At 39.8% G+C, this 22,183-nt stretch overlaps 1 protein-coding gene across 13 annotated transcripts in view; it reads left to right on the forward strand.

The window, feature by feature from the left end:
- UBAP2 (ubiquitin associated protein 2) overlaps positions 1-22,183 on the forward strand; it is a 141,554-nt gene that overhangs the window by 65,105 nt on the left and 54,266 nt on the right. For 8 of the 13 annotated variants that reach the window (XR_002336317.1, XM_021064693.1, XM_021064690.1 and 5 more), the window contains 3 exons: positions 3,837-3,990; positions 6,196-6,273; positions 19,811-19,865. Coding sequence is in view for 9 of the 13 variants with exons in the window: in XM_021064693.1 (XP_020920352.1) it covers positions 3,837-3,990; positions 6,196-6,273; positions 19,811-19,865 (287 nt within the window). In the remaining 4 variants the exon portion in view is untranslated. Of the gene's footprint in view, positions 1-3,836; positions 3,991-6,195; positions 6,274-19,810; positions 19,866-20,172; positions 20,322-22,183 lie in introns of those variants that run through there. The other 5 variants (XM_021064695.1, XM_013980175.2, XM_021064698.1 and 2 more) reach the window with 3 other exon arrangements.

Below are 22,183 nucleotides of genomic sequence, written 5' to 3' on the forward strand. Positions count from 1 at the left end.
TAGAGATAGGCCCACAGATTTTTTTCTCTTGCCTTTCCTTTAGCTCCGCAGATTCGTCATTCCTTTTCTCTGTAGCTGGGTGAGTCACTAAGTCTTAAATGGATGTCAAGTTCTCTCTTTGTTTTACTGAGTCTCCGCTTCCTCCCCTCATTTGTGACTGAACCCTGGGGAAGTGGTTCTGGGCTGAAAGTTACATAAAGATCTCTTTGATTAGCTCTTGAACCTAGAAATCACATAGTTTGGACTAGATCTGGCATGTTTTCTTAAACTATCAGAAAACAGCAAATTAGGGCCTGAATGCGAAAGGCATATGCCTGTGTTGAGAGAGGATTGTGGGGATACTGAGGAGACAGAGGGAAACGCTGGTTTGTTTGATCATTCTGTGTGCATCTTTTCTTTCATCTTGTTTGTCTTGTTTCTTACCTTGTTGCTTCAGCAGCCATGGCTGACCAGCTGTAGAGAGTATCTTCCCCTGACCGGGGTAGAGTTAATGGGGTGGGCTTCTGGAGAATGTGAACACTGTAGGATTGCTAGGAGCAGGCACATTTAAAATAAACCATGGAAGCAAAATAATCTTGTCCTATTGGCTTGTCTTGTTTTGGGCCAAGGCCTTCTGAAACAAATTTATTACTTTGAAAAACATAATCTTAAGTACCAAACTTTTTATTACCATGTTGTTTTTTATGAGTGTTAGAATAGCTTTGAAATATAAGTCCCTTGCATTCGTGTGCTTTAAAAATCTACACATACAGATATAGAAATGTGTTTGCGTTGTTCACTTCTTGGCAGATATAAGGGGATGGGAGAATGATTTTAAATGAGCTGGCCTGAAAAGCTGCTTTTCTGGTTACTAAAAGCAGTGTCTTGGAGAACTGTGTCTCTTAGAGGACTGTGAATGAAATGGTAAAAGATGTTACTCTTGGAGTTCCCATCGTGGCTCAGTGGTTAACGAATCCATCTAGGAACCATGAGGTTGTGAGTTCGATCCCTGGCCTTGCTCAGTGGGTTAAGGATCTGGCGTTGCTGTGGCTCTGGTGTCAGCCAGCGGCTACAGCTCGGATTCGACCCCTAACCTGAGAACCTCCATATGCCGAGGGTGTGGCCCTAGAAAAGACCAAAAAAAAACAAACAAAAAAGATGTTACTCTCTCTGAGTTTGTTCAGACCTATTCTACAAATATCAAAATATAGATGACAAAGGTTTCCAGTTCTGTTGAAAATCTTTTATAATAATTACTTAGTTCACTTTGAAAATCTGTGCATATGCTTGCAGAGTGTTTTGCAAATGTGTAAGAATACATTGTTTAGCATTTACTATAGTCTTAAACTAATTGCCCCTTAAAATTTCTTGCCCTGCTTTCTTCCCCAAATAAATTCTTGTTAGTTTTTGTCTAGTTCATAAGCCAGAATTGCTTATCTTTTGCTGAATGAAATGGTATAAGATGTTGCTTTCTCTCAGATGCTTTACATAGAAAGTCTGTCCTTTTGTAATGATTGAATACTTTTCAGTTGAGCCGTGTAAAGACATTATAAATTGTGCATATATATATATATATGTATGTATATATGCACCTTGTGCTTCCTCTACTTTGTGTAATTTTTTCAGGACCTCTAGGATTGACTTTTTGTCTTGTTAACCTAAAAGGCCAGGATTCTATCTTACATTCTTGTTTATTCATCATATTGGTGAACATAATATAGTTTGTATACTATAGAATTTTATCTGAAATAAATAAGCTTTATTGTTTTTGCTAATTAAAACAATGCAGAACAATAAAAATGACATTAAAGGTCCTCGCTTAGGTAACTACTTCTAAGTTTTTTTCAGTAATATCCAAGCTCCTATTTGAGCTTAAAAATGTAATCCTCTTTTGTATGCTGCTTGCTGATAGCTTGCTTCACTTACATTATGGGTCTCTTTCTTTATACATCTCTTTCTTTAAGTGGCTTATACTTTTCCCTGTATGCATGTTCTGGAGAAGGTGGTCTCTTAACTAGGTGCTTGGGGAATTTCCACCCTTTTGTTCTGCTATGCATTGTTTGTCTATAAATATTTGTACAGTTACCAGATTATTTCCTCTAAATAAAGGCCAAGAAGTAGAGTTGCTGGGACAAAAGTTGTGAACTAATTAAAAATCTGACACTGTTGCCAGGAAGGTTAAAATAGATGTATGTTTACCAGAGCTGAGAATTCCTGATTATTCTGCCGTAACTATTGGGTATTAACTTTTTAAATTTTTATCAAAGCTTAGAGGTGGAAAATAACTTTTTTTAATTTGTATTTTTTTCACATCAGTATTTTATTTTTATTTATTTATTTTTTTTGTCTTTTTGCCATTTCTTGGGTCACTCCCGCGGCATATGGATGTTCCCAGGCTAGGGGTCGAATCGGAGCTGTAGCTGCCAGCCTACACCAGAGCCACAGCAGCACAGGATCCGAGCCGCATCTGCGAACTACACCACAGCTCACGGCAACACGGGATCCTTAACCCTCTGAGCAAGGCCAGGGATCAAACCCAAAACCTCATGGTTCCTAGTGGGATTTGTTAACCACTGCACCATGGTGGGAACTCCAGTATTTTATTTTATATATGTAACTAAATATAAACATTCAGCAGAGGTTTGCAGATGGCAAAAAAATTCCTTTGAAGAAGCATTTTAAATCTAGCCTCTACCATTTTGAAAGTAATTTGGTTGTATATCTCTAATTAATTTTAGTTTATTAATTTCCAGCACTTATGTTTATTTGGGTAACAACAGTTTTATTTTTCTGTAAGTTTTTTTTTTAAAGTTAAAAGTAGTGGAGTTCTACTAATGGCTCAACAGAAACGAATCTGACTAGTATCCATGAGGATGCAGGTTCAATCCCTGGCCTTGATCAGTGGGTTAAAGATCCAGTGTTGCTATGAGCTGTGGTGTAGGTTGCAGATGTGGCTTGAATCCCATGTTGCTGTGGCTGTGGCATAGGCTGGCAGCTGCAGCTCCAATTCGACCCCTAGCCTGGGAACCTCCATATGCTGCAGGTGTGGCCTTAAAAACAAACAAACAAACAAAACCCAAAAGTTAAAAGACACACACACACAAGAAAAGAGTTAATGCTCTTAGTTTGGAATTGAATCACTTCAACTCCTTTGTGAAATCAAATAGATTATGAGAAGTAAGTAGAAATAAATGGACCATTTTTGGCATCTCTCAGTGACATACTCTGATGGATATCTAATATGTATATCCATAAGAACATAATATCTCATTCTTTTCTCAGTAATTTTTATATATATGATTGTATTTGATTTGGGGGAGAAGAGAGTATGTTAAGAATCATTTGACTTCCCAGTAGAACAAGTTTTTAAGATTGAAATTTGGGGTACTTTAAGAAAACTAACCCAAAATTTGTCAACTATTAGATTTTTTAAGATGGCTACCTTGGATAACTGAATAGGGAAAGTTGTGTTCTTAAGATTTTAGGGTGTAATTTTTGTTTTTTAGCTGATAGGTTTAAGGCCTAATACTAAGGTAGGTGGAGGTGGCATAGGATGAGAGCTTGGTGAAGTAACATTTACTTTATCATTACATTGGCATAGGAGAATGTTCATCTAGTAGGTTTCAGTTCTTCTAGTTGCTGTAATATTTAGTGCCCTGTTTAGCAACAGGAGCTTAGCAAAAGATTTGCTGACTTTATCATTAGAAGGTACAGTATGTATGTGGAGAAGAATGAAAATGGTAGGCAAGTCAGCTGTAAGTCGTGGGTAATTAGGTTTGAGAGATAAATGCCCATACCCTTGATTATTGTACACACTTTGAGTGGCCACTCTGAATAAACACTCTTATTTTTGGTAGACTTCATGGGAGACGGTAGGAGGGAAGAAGAAGAATTTTGGAAAAGACAGTTCAGAAAACAAAGAGAATAGAGAGAAGAGAAGTGAGAGAGAAGTGAGTCGTGGACGTGGAAACAACAACCGGAAAGGAAGAGGTGGCAATCGTGGGAGAGAGTGTAAGTACAGATATTTCTCCTGAAGTTTGTGTTATGCAAATTCATGCATACTAAAAAACTGAGTCTTTCAGTGAATGCCCATAAATCCACTTCCTCAGTGTGGATTTGTATTTGTTAGTATGGTTAGTATGGTTAACACTCAGTAATGAGCTACAATAGAGTAGTTGATTAGAAACCTAACTGATGCGGTTTCATATTAGCACTGACCAGGGCTATAGGTAGGTAGTTGTGTGTCTTAGGACTGCCTTCTGTTATGAATCAGGTGCATCCTCTAATTTTCAAGGAGGTTTTTCATTCACTGTTAAAGCTGTTTATGCTTCCACACTTAGTGATGCTCAGGGTATAGGCAAGGGTTAAAGTAAGAGGAAGGTTGCTGAATAGGGAAGATGTTCCCAGAACTGCATTCAACTCAGGTTTTGGCAGCATTCACCCAAAACAACATTACCTACTCTTCAGATGTACCAAAGTTGCTAAGTTACGAATGAATAAATATAAATGTTTAACATAATATTTAACTCTTATAGACTTTGCTAGTTTATTTGTTCCACAGACATTTATCTTAAAGATATTTATTTTCTTTTTGGTCATGCCTGTGGCATGTGGAAGTTCCCAGGCCAGGGATCGAACCCATACCATATCATTGACCTGAGCCACAGTAGTGACAGTCAATGCCAGAACCTTAACTTGTTGTGTCACCAGGGAACTCCTCCCCAGATACTTCTTGAGTGTCTACAGGGTAGTATATATTCTTTTTCAGCCATACCTTCAGCACATGGAAGTTCCCAGGCCAGGGATTAAATCCCAGCCACAGCTGCGATCTATGCCACAGCTGCAGCAACGCCAGATCCTTAACCCACTTTTCGGGGCCGGTTATCGAACCCTTGCCTCCACAGAGACAAGCTGGATCATCAACCCACAGTGCCACAATGGGAATTCCTATAGCAGACATTGTTACAGGTGTATAGGGATAAATAAAACATATAGAAATTTTTGTCCTTCTGAAATTTTTTTTTTTTTGGTCTTTTTGCTATTTCTTGGACCACTCCCTCGGCATATGGAGGTTCCCAGGGTAGGGGTCGAATCAGAGCTGTAGCCGCCGGCCTATGCCAGAGCCACAGCAACTCGGGATCCGAGCCGCGTCTGCAACCTACACTACAGCTCACGGCAATGCCGGATCGTTAACCCACTGAGCAAGGGCAGGGATCAAACCCGCAACCTCATGGTTCCTAGTCGGATTTGTTAACCACTGAGCCACGATGGGAACTCCCTGAAATATTTTTTAGTGGAGATAGAGTGAAATGTAAAAAATAGAGGAATAATGTATTTCATATTATGATATTTTAAGTTTGTAGTTTATAAACTTGATAATTTATAAACATTATATCATAATAATATTTAGAAACTATGCTATGGGGAAAAAAACAAAGGCAGAGGGATGGGAATTATAGGTATATAGAGTTCAATAAATGTAAGTGGAGTGGTCAGGGAGGGCTTCATTGACAACTCATGGAGCTAAGCCCCAAAAGAGATGATGGGAGCAAGTTGTGCCAATATTGTTCATAAAATTTCTGTATTATGCAGAACCATTCATGCCAATTTAAGGATGAGGAAAAAAGATGTTATCTTTTGGATACAATCCTCAAAAAATTTCTCTCTGACAATAACTTACCTAAGAACTCAGTATTTCCTTGGTATTGTTCTTTTGCTATTCTCTGCCTTTCCAGACTTTGAACTTAAGCAGTGAGCAAATTTTGTGGAGTATAGTTGCATAAAAAGATATTTTTGGAGGCAAACTTACTTCAGAGCAGGTCCAAACAGAAAAAAAAAGTGATAATTTTGATCTCTTTTTGAATTTTCACCTATGAATTAATAAGATGTGCCGTCATTCAGTTTTTTTTTTTTTTTTTTTTTTTTGAGACACACTGGTTTGGTTTTGGTTTTCTTGTTCTCTGAACTTTGGTTAAATTTTAACCTTTTTATTTTATTTATTCGGCCATACCTGTGGCATGTAGAAGTTCCTAGGCTAGAGATCAAACCCATGCCACTGCAGTAACCAGAGCCATAGCAGTGACAATGCTGGATCCTTAACCCACTAAGCCACAAGGGAACTCCTAAATTTTAACCATTTTAAGAAAGTCTTACTGTCCTTGTCTGTCATAGCTGTTTGGCATGATTATGTACAAGGGGTGCTCTTTTCTTCCTCAGTTAGAGGTGAAGAGAATGGAATTGACTCCAATCAAGGGGACAAGCCTTCGGATCGTGGCAAGCGAGCTCGTGGAAGAGGTGAGTCAGAATGAAGGGGAAGGAAATGCTTATCATCTGAAGAAGGAGACAGGCTGTTGGTACACTGTTAGGACACTAAGGGATGGCACTGTACTTTGAAAGAATGGTTGATCTGATGCCTTTTGTTTGCTGATGCCTATGAATAAATATTTTTGGACTGTCTCATTTTGAGGAAATTTACCGGTGGTTTTCAGATGAGCTAAGAAGGCCCTTTGTATGAATTATTTAAACTTGACTCTGACCAAAAAGTAATTATTAATTCTCCTATGTTGTGCTTTTTTTTTTTTTGGTTTTTCAGGGCCGCACCCATGGCATATGGAGGTTCCCAGGCTAGTGGTCGAATCCGAGCTGTAGCTGCTGGCCTACGCCACAGCCACAGCAACACAGGATCCGAGCCACATCTGTGACCTACACCACACCTCACAGCAACGCTGGATCCGTAATCCACTGAGCAAGGCCAGGGATTGAACCCACATCCTGGTGGATCCTATTCAGGTTCGTTAACTGATGAGCCACGAAGGGAACTCCAAATTCTCCTGTGTTGGGCTTTAAACAGGTGTGTTTTATCCATGCGATATTGATTTTAAAATAATTTTAATTTGCCCATTTATTACCCCTTCCTAGTGTTTTATGTTAATGATCCTTCCTTCCTTCTCCCTTGCCCCTTCCCTTCCCTTTTTTAATTTGGCTGCCCCACTGCATATGGAGCTCCTGGGTCAGAGAACAGATCTGAGCCGCAGTTGCAGTGTTTGCTGCAGCTGCAGCAATGCCTCTTCCTTTAACCCAGTGTGGCAGGCAGCGATTGAACCTGTGTCCTGGTGCTGCAGAGATGCGTGACTGATCTCGTTGCACCACAGCGGGAACACCTAGTGATCATTTCTTAGCATATATTGACTTGGGATGTCATTAAACCACTTCAAGAATGTAGTTCCACATACTTTAGAGTTGCAACTGAATTTCTTCAGGGTTATAAAATCTAGATAAGTGATGTGATAGGAAGATCTTCAGTTTCAGTTCTGTGGAAAAGCTACCTGAATTGACTGATATTTTGTGTGATCCACTGTCCAATACACTTATTACTCTTCTCCAAGTGAACATTTCACGGTGGCAGAATTTTTTTTATCAGAAATATTATTAAAGATTAGAAATATGTGGAATCGCACCTACACTGTCAGCTCCCGTGGCTGTTCATCCAACTATCGTTTACTCAACTTCAGAGATTAGCAAAGAGCAAAATTATTTACTAATGTGCCAGGCGTAGTAATAATAAGGTGGTAATTTTCTAACAGATTTTAGTTTCTATTTTATTTTATTTTTGTCTTTTAAGGCCACACCTGTGGCATATGGATGTTCCCAGGCCAGGAGTCGAATTGGAGCTGTAGCTGCTGGCCTACACCACAGCCACAGCAACTTGGGATTCCAGCTGCATCTGCGACCTACGCCACAGCTCATGGCAGTGCTGGATCCTTAACCCACTGAGTGAGACCAGGGATCGAACCAGCGTCCTCATGGATGCTGGTTAGATTCATTTCCACTGAGCCATGACAGGAACTTCCGGATTTTAGTTATAATTACCATTTCTAGCCATTTCTGGTTTGTTTCATAGTGCCATTTAATTAGAAATTAAAAAAAAATTTATTGGAGTATAGTTGACTTACAGTGTTGTGTTTCATTGTACAGGAAAGTGAATCAGTTATGTATATACATGTATCCATTCTTTCTCAGATTATTTTCCCATATAGTTTATACAGAATATTGAGTAGACTTCCCTGTGCTAATAGTAGGTCCCTGCTAGTCATCTCTCCTCTATATGGTAGTGTGTATATGCCCACCCCAACCTCCCAGTCTAGCTTTATTTATTGTGATTAATTTCAAACATAGAGAAAAGTGAATAGTTGAATGAGTCTTTGTCTCCTCACATTTAATCAGTCATGCTTAAGGATTTTGGCCATATGTGCTTTATGTATGGCCTTCCTTTTTTGTCAGCAGAAATTTTTTTTTTCTTCTTTTTGGGGCCGCACCTGGGGCACATGGAGGTTCCCAGGCTAGTGGTCCAATTAGAGCTACAGCTGCTGGCCTACACCACAGCCACAGGCACATCAGATCTGAGCCTTGTCTGCGACCTACACCATAGCTCACAGCAATACCAGATCCTTAACCCACTGAGCGAGGCCAGGGATCGAACCTGCAACCTTATGGTTCCTAGTTGGATTGTTTCTGAGGTGCCACGGTGGGAACTCCTCCTGCAGAAATATTTTAAAGTAGATTTTTGGGGTCATTTTTACCCCTAGTTACTGTGATAAGCACCTCCTAAAAAATGTAGATGCTTCCACAAGTAACCATAATGCTATTTTCACTCTTAAAAAAAGATAATAAACTTGTTATCATCATACTCTGTCTATACATAAGTGCCCTGATTATTTTATTTCAAAAATGTATTTTAATAGTTCTTTTCTTTGAATCAGGGTCCAAGTAAGATTTATACATCATGTATTTTGATTCTCTTTTAATCTAGAGTAGTTCCTCCCACCATCTTTTTACCTTCCCCCCTTTTTATTTACTATGGGGATGTTTACAGACCATGTCATTTGTCTTAAAGGATGTCATGTTTCACATTCTACATTTGTCTTTTTGTTTCTTGCGGTGTCATTTAGCTTATTCCTCTAGCCCCTGTATTTACTGTAAATGTAAGTTAGCTTTAAAGATTAGATTCAGGAGTAGATTTTTAGATAAACATGTGGTGGTGTTATTCTATAATGCATTACTTCAGAAGGCATTTTATGTCTTTTTAATTTTTTTTAGTGATATTCAGGTTAATCAGTAAGTTGTCTTTTTGTAGTGAGTATCAGTGGGTTTTAGGTTAAATACAGTTCTTAACATGGTCCTGGTTTTTATAGTTTTTTAAAAAATTTCTCTGGGGGAGTTCCCACTGTGGCTCAGCAAGTTAAGAACCTGAGTAGTATCCATGAGGATTTGGGTTCATCCTCAGTGTGTTGGGGATCCGGTGTTACCACAAGCTATGGCATAGGTCACAGATGCGGCTTGGATCTGGTATTGCTGTGGCTGTACCACAGGCTTGCAGCTATAGCTCTGATTCGACCTCTAGCCTGGGAATTGCTATATGTCGCAGATACAGGCCTAAAAAGACCCAAAAAAAAGCTAACATAAATTTCTCTGGAAATTCAAGAAGGAATTTGTAGGAAGTTCCCTTAAGGAGCACTGGGTTAAGATCTGGCCTTGCCACAGCTGTGGCTCAGGTCATAGCTGCAGCATGAAAGCGGGTTCTTTCCCTGGCCTGGGAATTTCCATGTGCCACAGGTTTGGCCACAAAGAAAAAAAAAAAGACTGTAACATAAACAATTTCACATTGTGATTTTCTTTGTGTCAAGAGTAGTCTGCTCAGGGTAAGTGTCGGACCTTGTTGTTTTTTTTTTTTCCCATTGTTCAGGGCCTTAGAGCCGCTAACACTATTTTGGTCAAATGAGTTTTTGTGATGTTTTCCTATGTCTTTAGAGTTATCTCTTATTTATGGAATGTATTTTCTGTCTGTGAATTGAACAAAAATGGAGTAAGTAATAATAGCTAACATTTATTGTGAGTGATTTATTGTGTGGCAGGAATTTTGCTTGTTATTTATAGGTATTTTCCTTTAATTCCCCAGTAAAACCCTGTGAGGAGTGTTGTTCTTTGACAGAGGAGAGAACTGAGTCTAGAAAGAGGCTTGCTCAGGGTCAGGCTTTGAACTGGTTCTATCTTATTCTGGAAGCTGACTTCTTCAGGGAGATGGAGAGAAAGAGGGAAGTCTGAGTAGGAGACCAGTTATCTTTCTTGTTGCCTCCTCCTTTCCTCAAGGGTTACAAACTTCTTTGTAGTAGTAAAGGTGGAGTTAAATAGCTTTTCCTGGAGTTCCTGCCGTGGCTCAGCGGAAATGAATCCAACTAGGAACCATGAGGTTGCGGGTTCAGTCCCAGGCCTCACTAAGTGGGTTAAGGATCCGGCTCGGATCCTGTTGCTATGGCTGTGGTGTAGGCCATTGGCTACAGCTCCAATTAGACCCTTAGCCTGGGAACCTCCATATGCCGTGGGTGTGGCCCTAGAAAAGACAAAAAAAAAAAAAAAAAAATAGCTTTTCCTAATAAAAAAATGGAAGGACTTAAGTAAATAGTGGGTAGCCCTGAAACCAAGTCTGCTGTCTGCTTGGGCTTATTGAATCGCTCTTTTATTTTTAGGACTTCACCTGAGGCACATGGAGGTTCCCAGGCTATGAGTCCGTTTGGAGCTGTAGTGGCTGGCCTATGCCAGAGCCACAGCAACTTGGGATCTGAGCCTCGTCTGTGACCTACGCCACAGCTCACGGCAATGCCAGATCCTTAACTCACTGAGAGGGGCCACGGATCAAACTCGCGTCCTCGTGGATACTAGTCAGATTCATTTCTGCTGAACCATGACATGAACTCCTTGAATAGCTTTTGAGAGGCTCTGTGGATTGAAAGGAGTCAAACCAGAGTTCCTGTTGTGGTGCAGCAGGTTAAGAACCTGACTGGTATCACTCAGGACTCAGGTTCAATCCCTGGTCTCCCTCGGTGTGTTAAGGATCTGTCATTCCTCTGGCTGTGGTGTGGGCTGGCAGCTGGAGCTCTGTTTTGATCCCTAGCCTGGGAATTTCTGTATGCCATGGGTGTGGCCCTAAAAGGACAAAAAAAAAAAAAAAAAAAAGGAGCCAAACCACATAAAATCTTCTATAGTGAAGACACTTAATTTCTTTGATTCCTCATTCAGATATGTTTACTTTTTTTTTTTTTTTTTTTTTTTTTTTTTTATCGTTAGGTCCACAGGTGTGGCATATGGAAGTTCCCAGGCCAGGGGTCGAGTTGGAGCTGCAGCCGCCGTCCTGTGGCACAACCACAGCAATGCAGGATCCAAGCTGCATCTGTGACCTACACCATAGCTCATGGCAATGCCAGATACTTAACCCACTGGGCGAGGCCAGGAATCACCCTGCATCCTCATGGTTACTAGTCGGGTTTGTTACTGCTGAACCACAATGGGAACTCCTTAGATAACGTTTAGTTTTAAAAAAGGATATAAAGTAGTGGGTAAAGGACTCGGATTGACTCTTTTTTGTTGTTGTTTTGCTTTTTAGGGCAGAAAAAGTTTGGCATGGCATATGGAAGTTTGCAGCCTGTGGGTCAAATTGGAACTGCAGCTGCAGGCCTACACCACAGCCACAGTGATGTTGGTTCTTTGACCCACTGAGCAAGGCCAGGGATTGAACCCGCATCTTCATGGTTGCTAATTGGATTCATTTCTGCTGTGCCCCAACGGGAACTCCTCACATTGACTCTTTTTTTTTTTTTTCTTGTCTTTTGTTGTTGTTGTTGCTATTCTTGGGCCGCTCCCGCGGCATATGGAGGTTCCCAGGCTAGGGGTCGAATTGGAGCTGTAGCCACCGGCCTACGCCAGAGCCACAGCAACGCGGGATCCGAGCCACGTCTGCAACCTACACCACAGCTCATGGCAACGCCGGATCGTTAACCCACTGAGCAAGGGCAGGGACCAAACCCGCAACCTCATGGTTCCTAGTTGGATTCGTTAACCACTGCGCCACGACGGAAACTCCCATATTGACTCTTTATAAACCCAGTTAGGCTTAAAAATAAGTGGTCCACTATCTCCCATGTGTAAATTCTAGCGAGGTATAATTTTTTAAAATATGATTACACTTCTATCTAAATACATTTAAACTGACTCTTGATGGGTACTGGTCTCTGTCTGGAGATTGTTTTGAATTGCTTCGTATCCCAAGTTCAGCACAGAAAAAAACATGCAGTACCCAATATGCACAAAAAAGCAATCATTTTGCTTGGGGAGTATTAGTACAGTACAGTTTGATAGTGAATGGTGGTGCGAGACAAATAGTTGGTCACTTTCATAATCAAAGGATAAGTCTTTTGTTTATGTAATACATCCCTTCCCAAAAGTTTGGTTGTTATCTAATGTCTTAAAATACTTTGTGGTAGTTTTTTGAATTGGCCTTAAAACAGTTGCTTGGTCTCTCCCTTTACAGTTATTTTTGATCTGTTTGGCAGTATGCAGATTTGAAAATGTATCTTTAAAAAACAAGTAAACGCTTTAAACTGTTCTTTAAGGTCTCCATTACCTTTATTTGTTAATCTTGACCATATTTGTGGGCATCTGTTGCTGACTTCACATTGGCTCTCCCTCAGAAGACTAATCTATACTTGCTTTTTTTTTTTTTTTTTTTTTTTTTGGTCTTTTTGGTCTTTTTGCCATTTCTTGGGCTGCTCCTGTGGCGTATGGAGGTTTTCAGGCTAGGGGTTGAATTGGAGCTGTAGCCCGCTGGCCTACGCCAGAGCTATAGCAACGCGGGATCTGCGCCACATGTGCGACCTACACCACAGCTCATGGCAACACCAGATCCTTAATCCACTGAACAAGACCAGGGACCGAACCCGCAACCTCATGGTTCCTAGTCAGATTCGTTAACCACTGAGCCATGACAGGAACTTCAGAACACTAATCTATACTTGTGATTAAATTAGCTAAAATGGGAGTTCCCGCTGGGGCATTACAGGATCAGCAGCGTCTTGGGAGTGCTGGGATGCAGGTTCTATCCCTGGCCCAGGCAGTGGGCTAAAGATCCAGTGTTGCCACAGCTGCAACATAGGTTGCAACTATGACTAGGATCTGATCCCTGGCTGGGAACACCATATGCCACAGGGCAGAGTGGACAAAAAAAAAAAAGCTAAAATGTTAAGCTGCTAAAATTTTAGTAAATTGCCCCTTTTCTCCTTAATTTTTGCCTTATATTCATGGTGTTGGCTTAAGAAATATTATGAAGCAGCATGGATTGAATATGCTAACTTGCTATTTGGGGGTGATTCATGTTAAGAATTTGATAATTTCTATTATATAAAAATCATACATGGGCGTATTGGGTCATAAATGGGATTATATTTTACAGTATGAAAAGTATAAACTGTAGCAATGAAATAAAGTTCCCTTTATATGCCTAGTTTTTCTATGCCTTTCCCTGAATGTTTTATCTCTGTTTGGAGGAACAAGAAGCAGTGTGGTGCTCATAACAGATAATTTTTCTATAATTCATTTAAAGTTTGTGGAAAGGCATCTTGTGAGTTGCGTATTTTTGTGAGAAAACAACAGTCTCCTCAGAGGAAGAGGGTAGCGGCTGTGCTAGGCTGTCTTCAGCGCCCTGGTCTTTGCTCTTTGGAAAGTAAACATGGTAATTGGCATGAGAACCTTTGGAACTTTAGACATGACCATTCAAAGGTACTTGGCCATCAAATAATATTGTATTTTGTGTATGAAATATGGGATTTAGCCGATATTTTTTGAAATAGCTGCTGTCTGACTGAACATGATACTAACTTAATTCTGAATTTAGATTTGACGACCATATTAAAAATCGTGAGATATGGAGTATTCTAGGTAAAATTCTTTGTTATGTGCCATGTTAGTAAAAAACTAATGTAATTCTGTGTTCTAGGATGAAAACTGCTTACTATTGTGTGAGAAGTTGCAATCAAGCCACCACTCTACTCTTTTCTTCCTATAAATTTCTTTATCTTGTTAATCATTGCCTAGTTTGACATTTTGTGTGTATTGCTTTTGTCTTTGAGATTGAGTCAGGTAAGAGAATGAGTAATATTTGAGATTATAGAGGGAGTGGTTTCCTTTGGAATGGAAAAAAAATAAAAAATAATGCTGTGAAAAGGGCAATAATAGTTTACCACCTAACCTTTCTCACTTCTTTACCTTAGGTACCTCACTGTTTTGTAGTTAGCATCCTAAATTAGTTACCCTTTAAAAATTTTTTTTTTACATTTATATTTTATTTATTTGTTTAAATTATTCTTTTTACAGTCACACCTGTAGCATACAGAAGTTCCCAGTCTAGTTGTCAAAGTGGAGCTGCAGCTGCAGGTCTGTGCCACAGCCATACTGGATCAGAGCCACATCTGTGATCTATGCTGCAGCTTGCAGCAACACTGGATCCTTAAGTCACTGAGTGAGGCCAGGGATTGAACCTGCATCCTCATGGACCCTATATTGGTTCTGAACACACTGAACCACAACGGGAACTCCAGTTCTCCTTTTAAAGCTAATACATGAATATGGTCTATATAATACATTTGAAAAGTAGTTGTTAAGTATCTACTATGTGCTAGCAATCTAGTTTTACTTTTTGATTTTTCTGCAATGCCTTCTCAGGTCCTGGTACAAAAAGTATTTTACAGAATTCAGTACTATAAATTAGTTTGTGCACAGCTAGATTTTTCCTATAATTGAGTAGTGACATTATTACTATTATTATGGCATATGGAAGTTCCCAGGCTAGGGGTCAAAATGGAGCTACACCTACTGGCCTACACCACAGCCACAGCAATGCAGGATCCGAGCCCCAAGTCTGCTACCCACACCACAGCTCACAGAAATGATGGATCCTTAACCCACCGAACGAGGCCAGGGATTGAATCCACAACCTCATGGTTCCTATCAGATTCGTTTGTGTTGTGCCTTGACGGGAACTCCAGTAGCATTGTTACTACACCTCTAAACAGTCCATGAAAGAAGTCCATGTTTATGAAATTGGGGTTAGTCTTAGATGCAACAACTGATATTTAGGTCCCTATTTTATTGTTGAAGATACTACTCTGCATAAAGCTGCTTCCTCATGTCCTCAGTGGGGAAGGAGGAGAGACAGTCAAGGAAAAGCACTGTTCAGCTTATTAAGGAAATGAGTGGTGGTCAGTAGCAGCTTCTTTAGATTGACCTAGGAACGTCTCTGCGGAATGGGATTTAAAGTGAGGAGGGAAATCTGGGTAGGAACTTTATATGTAGGAGGAACCATTTAGCTAGTGGAAGGAAACATGGGAAGAAACTTGGATTTTTCACAGAATAAAAAGTACTTACTGGATGCAGGTTGCACATTTTACTTTGAAATTAAAAGATACACCAGAATCCCCCAACTTTAATATTTCACATTTGCTTTATCATTTTCTCTCAATTTGTACATATTGCTTTCTCTGAAACCTGTGCATGTGAATTTCAAACATACCATTTTACCCCCTTAATATTTTAGTATGTAATTCCTAAGAAAAATAGATTCTCTTACAGAGCTACCTTAAAATGGTAAAATTAGGAAGTTGATACTGATTCAATGTACACATCTTATTCAAAAATTTCCAGTTATCCTGCTGATGTTTTTTATAGCCAAAAAAAAAGAAAGAAAAGAAAATATTCTGGTTTAAGTTCCAATCCAGGGTCACACACTGTATTTTGTTCCCATGTCTCTTATCCTTCAATCTAGAACAGTTCAATCTGGAATATTGTGTCTTTCATGGCCTTGATGCTTTGGAAGCTATCGATTCTTGTATAGAATGTCCTTGTGATTATGTTATCTGTTTTTGGCTGGAATGTCACAGAGTGATGATTGGGGTACATCATATTAGAAGGTTCATGATACAGATGTATCTCACCACTAGTGGTGATAGCTTTGATTACTTAGGAAGGAGGTTTCTGCCAAGTTTCTTCTTTGTAAAGTTACTTCCTCCTTCTTTGTAATTAGTACATATTTTTTAGAGGGAATATTCCGAGACAGTGTAAATATGCTTTTTTTCCATCAGACTTCTATTTACTCATACTAGAATGCTCTAATTCTTAACTGAAATAATTTTTGTGATACATCTGTAATGAGACTTCTTTGCTAAGAAAAAGCTAATATATGAGGGATGAGGGGAGACTCCAAGCTTGCTTTCTCCCTCCCCCCATTTCCTCCCTCTCCCTCTCTCTCCCTCCCTTTCTTCTCCCTCTTTCTGCTCCTTCTCCCTCCTTCTCTTCCTTCCTCTCTCTCCCTTACTTCTCTCCCTCCTTTCTTCTCTCTCCCCTCCACTTCCCCCTCTCTCATGCAGCAACATGATGTGGAATCTTAGTTCCCAGAACATGGTGAAAGCACCAAGTCGTAACCCCCTGACCACCAGCAAACTCCCTAAGCTTTCCTCACTGATTCTCGGGAGCATTTTCCTGCTGTCATTTGACTCATTTATGGTGCTTTGGGGGTTGTAGAAGGTGTATTAATTTTTCTCTATGGATATACCCTGACTCAAGGACAGAGAGGTACAACTTGCCTGGCTCCTGTCTCTAAGTAGCGCAAATCCCAGAGATGCATGTGGGTTGAACAGGTCTCTGGGAAGGTGGACTGTTCATAGTCTATGCAGCAACCATCCTTATCATTGAACCAGCCTTGCAAAATCTAGGACTTTTTGCTAGTACAAGAAACTTTAGAGCTAGTCAGGGCCTTAAAGATGATCCAGAAGGTACAGTGATTAATTCAAGTGCACACAGGTCCTGGTTCAAAGCCCTCCTTAAAGTCTCCTGGGGTTGAGGGAAAGGGATTGCTTTCTGTCTTGTAATGTTAGTATCACCCTCCCTATCTGCCTTTCTTTAGATTACACTTGTTTGGCTCCAAGGAGGATGTCTGCTATTAGGATCTGTTTCCACTTGAGGAGGTTAGCTGTTCTCTTTGAGTTTTGGGCTTTTTTCAAGGGAAATGAGCACCTTTTCTACTCTGGCTCACAGTGTAAGATGTAAATATTACACAATTAAAAACTTGGACAATTACTGAACATAGATGTAGTTGCAGAGTCCCTGGAGGGAACTCTGAGTGAAGGCATAGCATGTATCATAACATTTGTTTATTCTTTATGATAATCTTCTTTATTTGCTATATTAAAAGACCCCAGGTCATTTTGTTAGATGAAAACAGCTGTGTGTACCAGGTAACAATGAAGGGAAATGGTACATACATAGAAAACAGTCTTAGTGGTAGCATTACTAGCTAGGTGAATAGGAAAGAACAATTTTGTTATCTTGCTAAAATTTACCTGAAGATGGATTTGAATTTTAAAAATCTGCCTGAAGTATTTGGCACAACTGCTGCTCTCTGGGAACATGGAGATATATATTTGATCCTGACTTTTTCTAGAGGACTTGCAGGATTACTTGAATTTTTGGCCTTAGGGCATGTTTCTCTTGTATAAAGGCCGCACCTGCAGCATATGGAGGTTCCCAGGCTAGGGGTTGAATCAGAGCTGTAGCTGCCGGCCACAGCCACAGCCATGCAGGATCCGAGCCATGTCTGTGACCTACACCACAGCTCACCGCAATGCCAGATCCTTAACCCACCAAGCGAGGCCAGGGATCGAACCCACATCCTCATGGATGCTAGTCAGATTCGTTAACCACTGAGCCACAATGTATAAATTTCTTTTTCCTCTTTCATGCACATCTTGCTTTCTGGCTCAAGTGTTAGATATTGTTTAATGACTTCTTAGCAGAATTCCTTCCCCTGCCACTGCCCTACCCAGTGTCAAAGCTTTATTGTGAGACACCCATTGAAAGGTACAAATTTAACTTCCAGTGTTTAAATTATAAATTGTATGTGTCTAATTATTTATGTATTGAGGACAAGTTTACCCTATAGTTTTTTTTGCATCCAGTATAAATCCATCTTTATGCTGTTGTGTCAAATCTCCATGAACAAAAGACATTCACTTTTGTTTATCTATACTGGGCCTGTGGAGAACTTATATCCCAAAGTTAATCAAGTGATAGTAGATATTTTTTTTCCTTTTTAATAGTTTCTGTCTATAAATGCCAGATTAGCAGAATCACTTTTTAAATTGGCCACTATTTTCTTAATATTTATCTACTGTCAGTACCTTTTATCACAAGGTATACCATTGAATGGGTACACATGAACCCACTTGTTAAGAGCAGTTGTGTTTCTTTTGATTTCTCTATTGGTAACAGTGCTTATTATAGCCAAAAAAAAAATCTCTTGAAATGTAATCAACATACCATACAATTCACCATTTAATTGTACAACTCAGTGGTTCTTAGTATATTTATAGAATTACACAGCCAATATCATAATCAACCTCAGAACATTTCCATCACCTCAAAAAGAAAACCCCATACTGTATAACTATCAATTCCCAATTCCTCCATCCTTCTTACCCCCTATCCCAGCAGTAAACAACCAGTAATTGACTTTCTTTCTGTATAGATTGGCCTATTCTAGACATGTGTAAATGAAATCTTGTAATATGTACTCTTTTATGACTGGGTTCTTTCACCAAAGTTAATATTTTAAAGCTTCATCAAGGTCATCAAGATTATACCACATATCAGCACAACATTGTGGCATGTATCAGCATTTGATTTCTTTTTTATAGCCAAATAATATTTTATTGTATGAATATATCAGTTTGTTTTTTTTTTTACAGTTAAGTATTTTATTTCCTGAGAATTTCTTTTCTTGTCCCATGACCTGCCCCAAACTCCTCCAACTTTAAGATTAAGTTATCTTATTCCTAAGTATTGGGTTGTAATCTTGCCAAAACCTGTACATTGAAAGCTTCCTTCTTGGGAATATTTTTTGTTTTTACACTGAGTATCTTAACCTTGTATGCTGTGGTAAGCTGTGTGTGATGTCATACCTTTGCCTTTTGACAGTCTTGGAATAGACAGTAGCCACTGATATGCATTATTGGGATTTTTCTACTTTTTAAGACATTTCCCTTTATTCCCTTCTCTCTGGGAATAGGGTAGATTTTGGTTAAGACCATAATTTTTTTGGGGGGGGGCCACACCCACAGGTGTGGAAGTTCCCAGACCAGGAAGCATAGCAGTAACCCAAACCACAGCAGGAACAAAGCTGAATCCTTAACTGCTAGGCCATCAGGAACTCCTCATTTAGATCTTTAATCCACAATTTAGGATTTGATTAAGAAAAAACAGAGTTGCTGAATGAAAGTTTCTTCTTGCTTGCTTGCTCTCTTATTTGTGGCCATTTTGGTTATTGGTCCAAGTCCTAGTTTTAAAACTGGTATGCAGTAGTACCTTCAGGTTATTTAGCAGTTTCTTCTTTTTGATTCTCTTTTCTTTTTTTGTTAGAGGCTTATGATGAGATAGTCTGCATTAGCTGACTCAGAATATTTAAAATATAACCTGCCTTTTTTTTTTTTTTTTTTTTTGGTTTTCTGGGCTGCACCTATGGCATATAGAAGTTCCCAGGCTAGGCATTGAATTAGAGCTGCAGCTGCCAGCCTATACCACAGCCATAGCAATGTGGGATCTGATCCAGGTCCACAACCTATACCACTGTTCATGATTGCCACATCCTTAACCCACTAAGTGAGGTCAGGGGTTGAACCCTCATCCTCATGGATCCTATTTCGGTTCGTTACCATTAAATCACAATGGGAACTCCAGACTGCCTATCTTAATATGACAAATGTCATACAAGCAGAATTAAATTATTTTCAATCCTTTGAATAACTCTAGATATTTGTGTCATTAGGGTGCACTGGTTGGGAATGTTGGTTCTGTTTGGATAATGACCATAATGTTTGGGTAGGTGTGAATAGGATGAAGCTGGTAAATTGTAATTGTGTGGGACATAAGTATTATGTTTACACTATTGTTTTTAAAGGATTTGGACGTGGCAGAGGGAGAGGGGCAGGAAGATTCTCAACCCAAGGCATGGGGTAAGTTTTAGCTATCTATCCTATTTTTGACATAGCTACCTAGGCTAGTTGTTATTCTAAGGTTTTCCTTCCTCTGTCCTGTACCCAGTTTATTTATCCTGGTGAGTCAGATGTTATCTATGCTTAAAAAGTGAGTATAGTGAAAAAGCAAAATAGCACAAGTAAAATTGCTTTGCTGTTGGCCTTAGAACAGAGTTTCTAGCTTTGGCTCTATTAATATTTTGGATTGGATAATGGTTTGTTGAAGCGGTGGGGTTCCCTTTGTACTGTAGGATGTTTAGCAACATCCCTGGCCTCTCCCTACTAGATGCCAGTAGCACCCCTCCTCAAGTTGTGACAATCAAAAATGTCTCCAGACATCGCCAAATGTTCCCTGGGCGGGAGGTGACCAACCACCTCAGTTGAAAACCATTGCCTAAGCGTTATGTTGGTAAATTCAGCAATTGTCTTTGAATGGTAAGTAAATGCAATGGTTGTTTTTTTTTTTTTATGTAAAGCAATAGTTTTTATATTGAATCGTAATAGTGAAGGATGAATATGTTGTTATAAATGGGTGGTATAATCAGTTATTTAGTCATTATTTCTGGTTTTTCACTTTCAGCTGTTATCTAAAACATTACCTTTCACCTGGATCTTTATACATTTTTTTTTTCCTTTTTCAGCCACACCCATGGCAAATAGAAATTCCTGTGCCAGGGACTGAATCTTAGCCACAGCTCTGACCTGTGCCACAGCTGTGGCAATGACAGATCCTTAACCCACTGCATTGGACCAGGGATCAAACCATGCTACCCCAGAGATAACACCAGATCACTAACCTTTTTTGCCACATCAGGAACTCCTATAAAAAATTTTAAGCATCTTACAGAGGCTGTAAGTGGATAACAGGAGGAAAGGAAGGGCAATAATAATGATAACAATAATTTACAGAGGAGTTTCTGTTGTGGGATAGTGGGTTAAGAACTTGACTGCAGTGGCTTGGGTCCCTGTGGAGGTGTAGGTGTGATCCCTGGCCCAGGGTAGTGGGTTAAAGAATCTGACCTTGCTGCAGCTATGGCATAGGTTGCATCTGTAGCTCATATTCAACCCTTGGCCTCTGGGAACTTTTGTATGCTGTGGGTGTGGCCATAAAATAAAATAAAATTAATAAAATGAAGAGAATTGGTTCCAGGAAAAGCTCTTTGTCTCCCCTATAGCTTCAGGGCAGCACTGTTGGGAGTCACTGCTTTTTTTTTTTTTTTTTTTTTTTGTCTTTCGTCTTTTAATTTTTTTTCAGGGCTGCGCCCACAGCATATGGAGTTCCCAGGCTAGGGGTCGAATTGGAGCTGTAGCTGCTGACCTATGCTGCAACCATAGCAATGCCAGATCTGAGCCGCGACTGCAACCTATACCACAGCTCACGGCAACTCGGATCCTTAATCCACTGAGCAAGGCCAGGAATCGAACCTGCGTCCTCATGATACTACTAGTCAGATTCATTAACCACTGACCCATGACAGGAACTCCATGGGAGTCACTGCTTTTGGGTGGTGATGTTTGCCATCTCTGTTTTCTGCCTAAGCTCTCTGTGAACAAAGGATTAAAACAGGGAGCAAACTGGCCAGAACATTTAAACACATATGCCTAGCCCAGTAGCTTTCATATATTGTGTGAATTTTGCTGTTTACTTAAAATAAACTTTTTTTTTTTTTTTTTTTTTTTTTTAAATTTGCCTGTGCCTGCGGCATGTAGACATTCCTGGGCCAGGGACTGAACCTGCACCACAGCAGTGACCCAAGCCACTGCAGTGATAATGCTGGATCTTTAACCTGCCCCACCACAAGGAGACATCAAGGGAAAAAAAAAAAAAAAAAACCCAAATTCTTTTTTGATTGTTTGTGTCAGTGCTACCCCAATAATGCGTAAACATTTTAAAATTCTGGTTGTGGAGATTTTTGAGATGGTATTTGATTTGGCACTAGACATCAGAATCATGAGTATTTAGGATTTTAATAAGAAAAAAAGAGAGCGGCATCTAAGAAAACTTTTTTTTTTTTTTTTTTTTTTTTTAAGGGCTATACCTATGGCATATGGAGGTTTCCAGACTCCATATGCCACAATCAGAGCTACAGCTGCTGGCCTATACCACAGCCATAGCAAGGTCAGATCCGAGCTGTGTCTGTGACCTACACCACAGCTCATGGCAATGCTCGATCCCCAAACCACTGAGGGAGGCCAGGGATCAAACCTGAAACCTCATGGTTCCTAGTCAGATTCATTTCTGCTGCACCATGATGGGAACTTCCTTTTTTTGGGGGGGGGGTGCTTTTTAGGGCCAC

Source organism: Sus scrofa, chromosome 10 (assembly GCF_000003025.6).
Source record: "Sus scrofa isolate TJ Tabasco breed Duroc chromosome 10, Sscrofa11.1, whole genome shotgun sequence".
Taxonomy (NCBI): Eukaryota; Metazoa; Chordata; class Mammalia; order Artiodactyla; family Suidae; genus Sus; species Sus scrofa.